Source organism: Acanthopagrus latus, chromosome 16 (genome assembly GCF_904848185.1).
Source record: "Acanthopagrus latus isolate v.2019 chromosome 16, fAcaLat1.1, whole genome shotgun sequence".
NCBI classification, from domain to species: domain Eukaryota; kingdom Metazoa; phylum Chordata; class Actinopteri; order Spariformes; family Sparidae; genus Acanthopagrus; species Acanthopagrus latus.
The window spans coordinates 14,593,398-14,605,783 of NC_051054.1; the positions used below are offsets into that span (position 1 = coordinate 14,593,398).

The 12,386-nt window shown below is 46.0% G+C and overlaps 1 protein-coding gene across 1 annotated transcript in view; it reads left to right on the top strand.

The window, feature by feature from the left end:
* Window positions 1–12,386, top strand: part of LOC119004987 (latent-transforming growth factor beta-binding protein 2-like) — a 93,216-nt gene that overhangs the window by 2,749 nt on the left and 78,081 nt on the right. The window contains exon 2 of the mRNA XM_037072347.1: window positions 999–1,072. Within this exon, the coding sequence (XP_036928242.1) occupies window positions 999–1,072 (74 nt within the window). The remainder of the gene's footprint in view (window positions 1–998; window positions 1,073–12,386) is intronic.

Consider the following 12,386-nt stretch of genomic DNA (forward strand, 5'->3'; position numbering starts at 1 on the left):
TGCACCTGTCAGACTCAAGATAGAGGTGAAATAATACTCCACTACCGCCTCGTGTTGGGGGTTTTACATAAAAACACTACAGAAGAAGGTGTGAGCATGATGTTATCTCTGCTCTAACCTGGGGCGCCGATCCTCACCGTGGTGCGTAAACTTCTCCATTACATACATACATAAAGAATATTACGTGACGGGATTCGAGCGCGATGACCGACGTCTTTGGCACGGGCCCGGCCTGATGTGTTTGATTTACGACAGAGAGAGAGAGAGAGAGAGAGAGAGAGAGAAAGGTGGGGCCCCCAAACAACTGCAGGTGTTATCACCGCGACGCCTCACTTACCACTCGGCAGGACTCAAACCGAGGGTCACTGAGTCGACTCATCCGTTATCTCCTCGAATCACAGCGAGGCAGACACCCACTTACCGTAATATGTTGTGAAAAGATGACGGGTCACAGATCCGTGACTGTTGCCCTTGAACGTCCAGGTGCCTTCTCATCTACCTCTGCGGCATTTGCCCCCCCTGCACTGCAAGTGCGGATTAAAGAGCGCAAAGGATCCAGTTGCAGCTGTTTAAAACTTTGTCGACCTTGTCTCTCATTTGTGCAGTGATTTATCGAAGATGCAGGGTGCTTTTTCATGTCCCTTGTGTCTGGCGTAATCCTTGTCGAGCCTCTGGCAGGACAGATACAAAGGAGGGGCCTTGTGGATCTGGCCTTTGGATAGAGTTTCCAGACATTTTTCTGTTTTTATCAAATAAAACGCAATTAAAGGGTAATTCTCTCAGGGGGTTCGTATAAATACGCCAACCACATCAGAGTGAATCCTGAAACTCAAAACAAGTGTTTTCCAGTCAGATCAGTTTGTCATGCGAAAGGTTTGAGGGATTCCACCCTCACTGTCATTGCTCTGTGGATTGTGAAGAGGCCCCTGTATATCAGTGGATGCTTTAAAAACTGTACCAGTCAGTGTCTCATCTCACCCTGTCTCACATTTGTTCAGGCCGAACGTCTGTGGAGGTCAGCAGTGCTGCTCCGGCTGGGCGCTGGCACCGGGAACCAATCGCTGCATTAAACGTAAGTAGAAAATAACAAAAAACAGAAACGTAACCTGTGTACATTTCACATGTATGCAGTCAGCCTGAATCAGCTTCATTCTGCACAAACTGAAGCCGAGACTTTGCAAAGTCGACATGCGTTGTGCGTAAGCTTCGCAGACAGAGAGGCTTTACAGTTTTACGCACACAGACCGAAGAATAACACAGTAAACGGCTACTAATGACTGTGCTGTCGAGCGGAATTGCCCAATGTAAGTTTTTCCTAGTGTGTTATTGCCCCCGTGGCCGTGTTCATCGTGCCTTTTCCTCTTTTTCATGCAGGGATCCTCGCAAAGGAAAATTACCACCACTTAGCACTTGGCTCTCTTTTTTGACACAGGCCCTTAATTATGGGTGGAACTGCCTCTTCTGTTATTTGACCACAGCAGTATTGGATATCCTAACTGCCAGATAATTAAAAAGCGGAATGGAAGACACTAAGGCAGCTTCTTAAACAGCAATATTGACCAAAAAAAAAAAAAAAAAAAAGATTTCAGCATAGACATTCTTGTCTTTAACTTGCACGCAGACTCTCAAGAGAACTGGGCCGGTGTGTCGGAGTCTTATCGCAGTTTACACCAGATTTGCTCTAATGTCATGTTCCAGTTTTGTGTTTACGGCCTCCATTGTTTGCTGTAGACTGAAATAACAGGTTGGAATTGGAGCTTTTTTGGTGGGGGGGGGAGCTATCTTTAAGTTTTACAAGTGAAGTAAAAACCGACATGGCAGCTGGCACCTCCTCACCGGCACACTTGTCTTTTTTCCTTTTTCCGTCTCCCCTATCTAGAACTGAAGTGCCATCCCATTCCTAACTCATAGAATTCAATATGATGTCGGTCCACCTTTTGCAGCTATTACAGCTTCAACTCTTCTGGGAAGACTGTCCACAAGGTTGAGGAGAGTGTTTATAGGAATTTTTGACCATTCTTCCAAAAGCGCATTGGTGAGGTCACACACTGATGTTGGTCGAGAAGGCCTGGCTCTCAGTCTCCGCTCTAATTCATCCCAAAGGTGTTCTATCGGGTTCAGGTCAGGACTCTGTGCAGGCCAGTCAAGTTCATCCACACCAGACTCTGTCATCCACGTCTTTATGGACCTTGCTTTGTGCACTGGTGCACAGTCATGTTGGAAGAGGAAGGGGCCCGCTCCAAACTGTTCCCACAAGGTTGGGAGCATGGAATTGTCCAAAATGTTTTGGTATCCTGAAGCATTCAATGTTCCTTTCACTGGAACTAAGGGGCCAAGCCCAGCTCCTGAAAAACAACCCCATACCATAATTCCTCCTCCACCAAATTTCACAGTTGGCACAATGCAATCTGAAATGTACCGTTCTCCTGGCAACCTCCAAACCCAGACTCGTCCATCAGATTGCCAGATGGAAAAGCGTGATTCATCACTCCAGAGAACGCGTCTCCACTGCTCTAGAGGCCAGTGACGGCGTGCTTTACACCATTGCATCCGACGCCTTGCATTGCACTTGGTGATGTGTGGCTTGGCTGCAGCTGCTCGGCCATGGAAACCCATTCCATGAAGCTCTCTGCGTACTGTACTTGGGCTAATCTGAAGGTCACATGAAGTTTGTAGCTCTCTAGCAATTGACTGTGCAGAAAGTCGGCGACCTCTTTGCACTATGCGCTTCAGCATCCGCTGACCCCTCTCCGTCACTTTATGTGGCCTACCACTTCGTGGCTGAGTTGCTGTTGTTCCCAAACGCTTCCATTTTGTTATAATAGAGCTGACAGTTGACTGTGGAATATTTAGGAGCGAGGAAATTTCACGACTGGATTTGTTGCACAAGTGGCATCCTATGACAGTTCCACGCTGGAATTCACTGAGCTCCTGAGAGCGGCCCATTCTTTCACAAATGTCTTGTTTCACAGTCTGCATGCCTGAGTGCTTGAATTTATACACCTGGGGCCAGGCCAAGTGATTAGAACACCTGATTCTGATCATTTGAATGGGTGAGCGAATACTTTTGGTAATATAGTGTATCTAGCGACCAGCTGGCCATACTTCTTTTTGACTTGTTTACTGAATTCCCTGTTTGTTCTCTGCTAATTAACCCCCCCCCCCCCCCCCCCACACACACACACACACATGCACACACAGTTCACAGTTAACACACATTTCAGCCAGTCGATTACACAACAAGCTGATTGGCCCCAGCAGCCTCCTAATTAGATCTGCTTCGCTCCTGCCCAGTGCAAATCCCTCCTTCCACTTTTTTTTTTTCTTTTCTCAAGCCCTGGCTAAAGGCACACTTACCAAGGTGTAAATTACATTTAACATGGAGCTGCAGTTGCAAATTAAAAGGGTAAATACTTTTAATCTGCCAGAAAACTAACAGGTCCAGTCTAACGCGTCTGTGTTAAACAAGACGGTGCATCCGAGCAGGCCAGGGGTCCCTCCAACCATCTGGACCCTCTTACAGCTTGGCCCTCGCCCAGGTCTGACTGGAGGCTATGCTATCATCAGCTGAGTGAAGCCCCACGACCGGCAAGGTGCCAACACAAAGGCCCCAGACTGGAGCTGGGACTGGAAGCCCCCACGTAGAAGACCTCCGTGGAGGAAAACAGGCTCAGGCTATCTTTATTCTGTCCCTGCCTGAGACCCGGGCGGCTTTATTAGGAGATGGCAGCATGAGAAAACATGTTCACAGTGGGGGAAAGAAAAGGAGAAAACCTGTTGAGCGGCAGCATAAGTAAAAACATATCACGGCTGAGCTGCGTATAGGAAATTCTCGCTGAAGGGATTGAAGTAATGTCTAATATTAAAAGTGTCAGCTGCAGGCTTCACCCGCGAGGCTGGATTGGGTGTCTACAGCTATGGCTTCCTAACAATAACTCCTTGTTCAATTGGGTTGAGCTCAGAGCAAATATATGACAGGAATTGGATCACTAGTTGTCCGGGGAGTGCGCCTACATGTCTTAAGAAATGTTTATAAAAACGGTCTGCGTCTGGGTCTCCGTGGGTCTTGTTTGAGATTGTTGTCTGGCTCTCTGAGGACACGGTCTTGCCCGCGTCCTGGCAGGTTCGGTGCTGACGGTCTCTGTTTTCGGCTTCAGGGTGGATGGTTAACAGACTTGTTTGTGTATTAAACCAAATTCCATTTGCTGAAAATAGCCAGTGCTGTGCGATAGAAAGCTTTGATCCATTAAGGAGAACAGAACATTGCATTTCCACTGCTGCGTCTTGTTTGTTTCACTTCTGGTGAGGTTAACCGCTCTAATTAGTGACTAACGTTTTACATAACCAATATTAGTTTTATTAATGGTGGCCCAGAGCCAAAGGTGTGTGTGTGTGTGTGTGTGCGCTGTGTTTGGCTGGGAGAGTGAGGCCAGGTGTAAGCTCGGGCTGCGCCTCCGTCTGTTTACTTGCAGGCAGGATCGCAGCTCCCGTTGAGATGAATGGAGCATCTTGTTTTTAGGTCAGCGCTCGGACTTATTCCCCGCCGTGCGGGGGTTCACATCTGCTCATCAAAAAGCACTGTTGCTAAGATGAAGAGCCGAGGGAGTCCGTATTGTAGCCTAACCCAGTGAGAGCGCAGCAGTAGTCCTGCCTGAGTTATAAGGAATCTGTCAGCTGCATTACCGTCTCTGTCAACACCATCCCGACGCAAAAACCGATGAAATGCTCCCGCTGCAGATGGTCAGCTCGGCGTCTTCCCCTGGTTTCATCCTGAACAGCTTCACTGACACTTCATCAGCATCATTCATGAAACGCTCCGGTAAGAGTATGGCGTGGGAATGTTGCGCACCTGACAGCAATTACCCAGGAAAGGGAAAACAACAAGTTGATTTAGTCGAATTTGTACCAACAGTTTGAATGAGGAACAGCCACGGAAAGCTGTTTACAAAACAGCAAGCTACTTAGCTGCGGAATTAAGATGAAAGTTTGATTTTCTGACAAGTTTGAGGATAAATACAGAAACCCCTCAATTAGATGTGTTGTCAATCAGCGTAGAATTACTGTTTTGAAGTTTTTGGTTTACACGAGTTCTTGGAAAAAAAACCCCAAAACACAGTAAGAACTTTAAAACCCAGTGTTACCGGAGAATAGATTTGAGTCTTATCTGCTCTCCTTTGCATCAGCTTTCAGGGGCTTTGCTCTTATCGTTTGACTTTCACTCATACCAGGCTGTAAATGGATTGTTTTATGGGCTACTAGAGAGCACACAGACAGTCTGAGGAGCTCTTTGGCAAGTGTAGTATACTGTAGATGTCTACTAGTGTAACAAGGAGACTGCAGCTGAGGTAGCAGCTCTCTGAGGTTGTACTTAGTCTCCACACTGTGGTGCTCTTTTTAATTTTCCTTCCTGTGTCTCACAAACTGCAGCTATTCCTGTGTTGTGGTGACTCCGAGGGGACACACGACTTTTAAACCAAGATGTTTCAATCGGAGGGGGCTCACTGGTCTATGACTGCCTGCCAGCTTGACGGAGCATCGGGCCCGCCCCTTTGACTAAGTTTAGCCTATTAGCACGCTAAAGGATTTGGTCACACACCAAGCACTGGACGAAGTTTGACCTGATGATGGTGCTAGATGAAAAGTTAGAGATCACCAAAGACCAAAGTTATGACAAGTTATCCTGAATGGGTGCATGAATATCTGTAAAAGAAATAAAAAAATTGCAATGGATGAATTATCTCTGTCAGGAACAAAGCAGATGACTGACACGCCGACATAGAGTCATGTTCCGAGCTGACAAGGATTGCTGACGGGGCCACTGTTGGTCAGGGTTATGTTGCGTGACTCTGGCTTCTCCGGTTGACATGGCTGTTTTAGTAATTGGATTAATGGCACGGTCCCCCACACACGCAGTTAATGTACGGGACAATATAGAATACTTCGGACCGGGGGAACAGCTGGGGGGGAAAAGACTCCCAGCAGCACGGACAGGAACTGGCTTCACGTTCAACCTGAGCCCACAGTGCTCCCCCGATGCGCAGCCTCACAGATGCTACAGCGGAATTCATTTCACCACACTATACATCACAATATTTTGTCGAAAGCGTGCACTACATATGGCAACATGCTGACCTACCAAAAGAAAATGAAAAATAAATAAATGAAAAAAAGCACACAGATGGCTGTTGATTTAAACCTGTTGCCGTCTGAGAGAGTGCAGATGAAAGGTGCATCATTCACGTGGAGGAATAAAGTTGTTTTCAGTCTCTTAAGCAGTTGGTGATTGACAGAGCGAAACGCGGCGGAGAGGAGTTTCTTTTTGATTGCCTTCCAGCTTTCTTTGGCCTGCTGTGCCGCTTAGTTCCCCATCCCAACCCTGAAATAACTCCTCATGCGGAAGATCTCTCTCTCTCTCTCTCTCTCTCTCTCTCTCTCTCTCTCTCTCTCTCTCTCTCTCTCTCTCGCTCACCTCTGTCATTGCAAGGTAACTTTTCCTCGCCTCCCATGACAAAGCTATAGCATGTAGCGTGCTTCCCTGACTTCATCATTTCCCCGGCGTAGTCGGATTAGAGCCCTCCAGGGTCGAGAGAGCCATGTTAAGGGCTCGACCCAGCTGTTCACCATGACATCACCACCATCACGATGTTGTTTTTTTTTTTTTTTAACATGAACTAGTTAATGAAATAATGGCATATTCATAGCAACATCGTAAAATCCAGCCTTTTTGAGATTTAAACCAGATCCTGTGTGTGAAACTCACTTAATTCTCTTTTGTCTGCAACGACATGTGCGAACCAGCTGCTGGAGTATCAAGGACGGACACGTGCGAACGTTTCCTGACCTCCAAAACGGTACCCAAATGTAGGTTCACCATCATCGCCTAATAGATACAAGCCGTCTCAGTTTGCTTTTTATTAGCCTCCTTGACACACAACAGAATAGCCTCATCTATTGGACCGGATCTTTACAGCGAGATTTCTCCCCTGCACTCACAACTCATGTTATACTTCAAGAAGCTGTCTCGAAGGCCAGCGCACAGCAGGAGCATTGTGGTACTTGCTCTTAGCCCGACCAGTCACATGTATGTGTTTTTAAAGGTAGAAAATAGACGTTTGAACTGTGCTGTGAGGGGGTTACGGCATGCGCACTTCATAGGATAGTATATGACATGCAGCTGGAGGTCATGAGCCGGAGTCAAGCACATGATGTAGCGTGCAACACGAACCGCCGAGTCACCAGGTCACCAAATAGCACTGCTAAATGCATTAGTGTTTCAGCAGAATTACTGTAGATGTTGTTGTGCATTGCCAGATCTCCAAAGCGCTGGAGGGAGGTCTGGCTGCCTCAGTGCATCAAAAAAAAAAATTGGTTTACTTTTATTGATTTAAACCAGTCACAGTTCTTGTCTTGGGTGGTTCAAAGCACAGGATGCAGCGACGGTACAAGCACAATCAAACAAAGAAATACAAAAACAAAAAAAAAAGGACAGAGACCAACACAACACTGGAAACATGGGCAGGAGCACAGGAGACACAAGACTGATGAGGAGAAACAGAACAGATGACTAGACAAAGAATTAACTAAAGACAGGACTTGAAAACAAACTAAACTAACCAGGGGACGAGGTGCAGGTAGAGTGAGGAGGAGAAACGCGAGCGAGAGGATAAACACTAAGAAAAGGGAAGGAGCCGATAGGATAGAAAGAACAATTGGAAGAGGAGACAGGAGAGCAGAGGGTCTCGTAAAAAGAACAGAAATCACATTGGACACAAATAGAGTGAAAATGAAATGACAGGACTATGAAAGAGATGAATGGCTGGGGTAGACAGTGGAATGAAGGAGGGAAATGCCAGGCTTATACTGGCAGTCTACATCCAGCAAGTCAGATGATTGCAGATATACGATGAGTCAATATCCTGGGGATAATGTGCAGTTTTTAATATACAACATCCCATAGGCATCTGCAGAGTTGAGAGTTTAGCTTTTAGTTTGATGAGCAACTGTAATTGAATCATACATTTGGCATTATTCTGCAGGAGTGAGCATTCAGGGGAAAAAAAAGGAAAGGAAAGAAACATTTTCCCAAAGGCTTAAATGAGAACTGAGCATCCCGAGCAGCATCCTCCAGTTTTTTTTTTTTTTACAAGAACAGAGGGAGGCTTTAAAAGTCCTGGCGTTTCAGGTGACGTCCTTGAAATTACTGCTGCACAGACAGCCACAGAGTCCTCCCCGGCTTTATGTGTCGTGTGTGGATTTGTGGGGGTTGCGCAGTTCACAGTTCAGGGGCCTAACACTCCCCTGGCAAGCCCTGTAGAGAGTTATGGCCCATTAGACAGAACCTGTAATCAATACACACCCCTTCATCCCAAAACCCATCATTAACATAGATGTTGGACAGCTCGCTCTTCGCTTGTCTCCCCAAACCAGGAGTGCCGCTTTCTCCGGCTCCAGCTGGTGTGTCTGTTTGTAGGTTGCAATTGGGTCCTGTTTTTGGCCTCCCGCGCCACATGTTTTTCTAATTGCTACCATAGACTAAAGTGTGGTGAAAATGAGGTACTACTCAGCATCTGGTCCCTAGACGTCTTTCCTGTAGAATTTCTCCTCTGTTTATTTGTACGTCTTTGTTCGTGAGCCGCCGTAATACGGAAATAATAAAGACAGTAGACCAAACTTGGTATTCTGCAGTAACACATGTTTGCCTGTCTCTCTTCAATGTCTTAATTTCAAGAAGAGCTGTTTTCTCTTACGGACATATGAGCCCTTTTACACATGTAGCACACGTGAGATTCAAAAATAGATTAGAAAAGACACTGTTCCACCTGGCATCAGACCCAGTTGAGACGCTGGAACCATAAACTCAAAATGAATGAACAAGGCCTCTGCTCTTCCTCACGATTTAAGACTTTGTCCTACATAGTGTTGCTTTAACCGTCCTTAATGCATGCCCACTGCCTTGCCTCTGTGTGGTTCTGTTTCTCCAGCTCCTTCCTGTTTCGCCTGTTTCTTTCTTCTTCTTTTTTTTTTTTTATTGAGTAGACCTACAGTAAATAGAGGTTGCGTCACAATCAGTGCGTTTACAGGAAGGATGTCTGCAGAGCATGTGTGATCGACAGTGGGTGGGAGCAGAAGAGCGAGGGCTGATAGTCACCTAGTTAACCGGATGGTGTTGTTCTTGCAGATGGATTGAACGAATAAAAGAAGCCTATAACATGCTTAACCCTCCTGTTGTCTTCGGGTCAAAATGACCTGCCACTGCATTAAAAACCCGCAAAAAATCCCCTAAACGATATTTTTTTAACTTGAAATTTTTGTGGTGAATGACAAGTTGTTTCTTCAAGCAAGATGAAATTTGGTGTTTAAAATTCAATTAAGCTGCTTATATTGAGGGTTTAGTGAAGACGGGTCATTTTGACCCGGAGGACACGGGGTGTATACAGAAAATGAGGACAACAGGAGGGTTAAATGAGTAGCCAAATATAGCTGGGTGGACCGCCCAAGTAAACTGCGTGTGTGGGAAACACTGAGCACTACGTACTACATTTCAGTGTATAGAATTTCAATAAATAGGTGTGCAGAAAAGAGTAAGAAGCAGCTACACTGACGTAAAAGTCATCACCCACTGGTTTAATGCCAGTGCTAACTGGTGTGGACATTTGGGCTCATACACAGCTCCCAGCAATGTCTGGACACTTTCAGGATAGAAGTATGTGTGTGACAGGGGATAAAGACATACGTGGGCCAGCAGATCTCTCAGCAGCAAGTCTAAAAAGCAGGCCTTGGTTTGATTGACGCTTACTATGCAACACTAACAACAACCACCCCTCTGCCTCAGTCACACACGCTCAGCGAGGCCGCAGCGTTGTTAGGGCAGCCCGTAGCCGACCGTATATCATAGCACCCTCCTGCTTAAAGACCATATGGAAGTTGTTGTTGGGATGTGATCCCCCTGGAGGATGGGGTTTGTGGCTTCTTGGTGAACACCACGTCTCACAGAGTCAGCTTTACAAGTTGGCGGGGCGCACGCCCCCAGATCCAGATATCCTCCACAGAGCGGCCCTGGCATGTGGCTCATTAGCTAGGAGCTGAATGTGGGAGTTTGAGCGGTGCGGTGGAGCCTCGGTATAGCGTGGCTAAAAGTAATGTACACAGTGTCATGGGTCAGCTGTAGGTTAGCTAAATCCTCCCACAGAGCCGAGGTGGGTTAGGAGAAGGAGAAGCCTCAACTACTGTATCAGACCGAAAAACCCACACTCTGATTGAAAAATGTACATCTATGACAGAGGCACCTTAATCTGGTGAAATATTACCCTTGTAAGATTTACCACAAAGTGAAAATAAAGGATCAGTCAAACAGCGTCAGCGTCTCCCACCCTTCTGGTCCTCATTAGAACAAAAGAGAAGTTTTGATTCAGAAGTTTAGAGTTACGGTAACAGCAGCTCGGTCGCAGACGGGAAAAAGTTAGTGTTTGGCAAGCATTAAATGATAGCACTTGCGCTGGCAACCATGTGGAAATCACATGTTGTAAAGAGATTAACACTCACTTGAAATGATTAGCATCGAGAGGCAATTGTATTAACTGCTCAATAGACCAATTCTTACTTCTTCAGTGGAGAGTGAGTCCGGATGAGGGAAGAATTTTCAGGCCCGTCTCTCCCAGCTAACTCCAGCAATCTCAAACACTTGACCTATTTCATGAGATCTGTCAGGTTCTGCGGCGACTCCTAAAGAGAGGCTCCTGCTGTCATCACAGGAGGTTTACCAGACACGGGAGTTTAACACTCGTCTGCGATGTCCTGCGCAGTTTGGTTCGAAGCTGAAGATATGATAACAACCTATTCGAAAGGCATGTTTTCAGGCAAGGCTCTAGCCTCTGCAACCAAGTGCATGAACTGTATTTACACACAAGCTACCTACGCTGTCAACACTTTTTTTTTTCACCAACCTACCATCAGTGAGTCAGAAAGTAAATATTTCTTTTTGCCCGTTTAAAGATTGTTGTTATTTATTAAGGTTTTTTTTAAATAACAGGAAGGAAGAAAGTCAATCGTCATGTTTAATCCTATCTGCCATGCCCTGCGACGCCCACGCCCTGCGACGCCACCCGCCTTAAACTCCTATTTTTAGTGCCTGATTGGTACTGTGCATGTGCAACAGTACCAATCAGGCACAACTCTCAACATAGATGAGAAGGAAAATGAGATGGCCCACTCCTTTGCTACCTCCGTCATTATGTTTAATACTTTTTCAGGCAGATGAGCTCTAGATTTACTTCCCTGTTGTGGTATCTTACTTGCAGCAACCCTTATTGTTTGAGCCCTGCCTTTATCACTAAAAAAGACTCAGTAATTAATCACTCCCAACTCGCCAAGCTCTGGTCAGTGGCCTTCAGCTTCAAACCATGACGCTGTTGGTAACACTCCAGCATCAGTTCTGCACGGCACTGTTCTGGGTTCAAGTACGAGTGGAATATGCAATGACTGATCAGACTTTCAAAATAAAGTTTGCGGACAAACATTTCACATTTTGTGAGCTTTGGACTGTTAATGTTGTGAAATGGTTGCAGTGTTGTTCAGGCACCAAAATTACTCGGTTAGGTTAAAGACAACATGATAACTTGGGTTAAATAAGTATGTAAATTCAGTCAACTCACACATTTTAGTTACACATGGGACTCATACTCAGGTCTTCTGAGTGCAAGCCCTGTGTTTGACCTACCCAGCCACCCTAATCTCCTCCTAATGTGGACTTTTGTCACTCTTAATAGCGCAATGCAAGAGGGGCGCCTCCAGAAATAGAGAGGTACCTTCAGTGTCAAGCAGTGGGCCACTGACCAGGCTGCTGTATTTGACGCGTCGGGAGTGAGAATGGGCTGTTCCGAATGCCATTTTATCTCTCATTCTTATTTCCCAACTTCCTGTCTCTCAGTTACAGGGTTTGAAAGGGCCTTTAGTCAAGGCCTTTGACAAATTCTGCTAAATTCTAATCTCCAGAGCAGCTCCCAGCCTCTAAATCTCATAATGGCACGTAATGGGCTCAGCCTGTAGAGAGTCCTTGAAAGATTATTGCGATTATGCTTTCATTATCAATATTATTGTCAAAAAAAACAAAACAAAATAAAAGTCGACTTACCTCTGGTGGCACTGTTGACCTTTGTAAAGTGAAGACATTTCTCTACATGTTTAAATTATGTTGGATATTGGTTTCGAATTGCCCCGAGCTCAATGAAGGGACTGTAAAGATTTGATGGGTTGTGTTACCTAGCGTCAGGGAGAGGGGAAGGTGAATCTCTGGTGGATTGTAATGGACTGGAAATGAGCTCTAAGTTGGAAATGAAAGTCCAGTGCGGGGAAGGGAGGGGGGGGCGGAGGACGAGAATGGCAGTGCA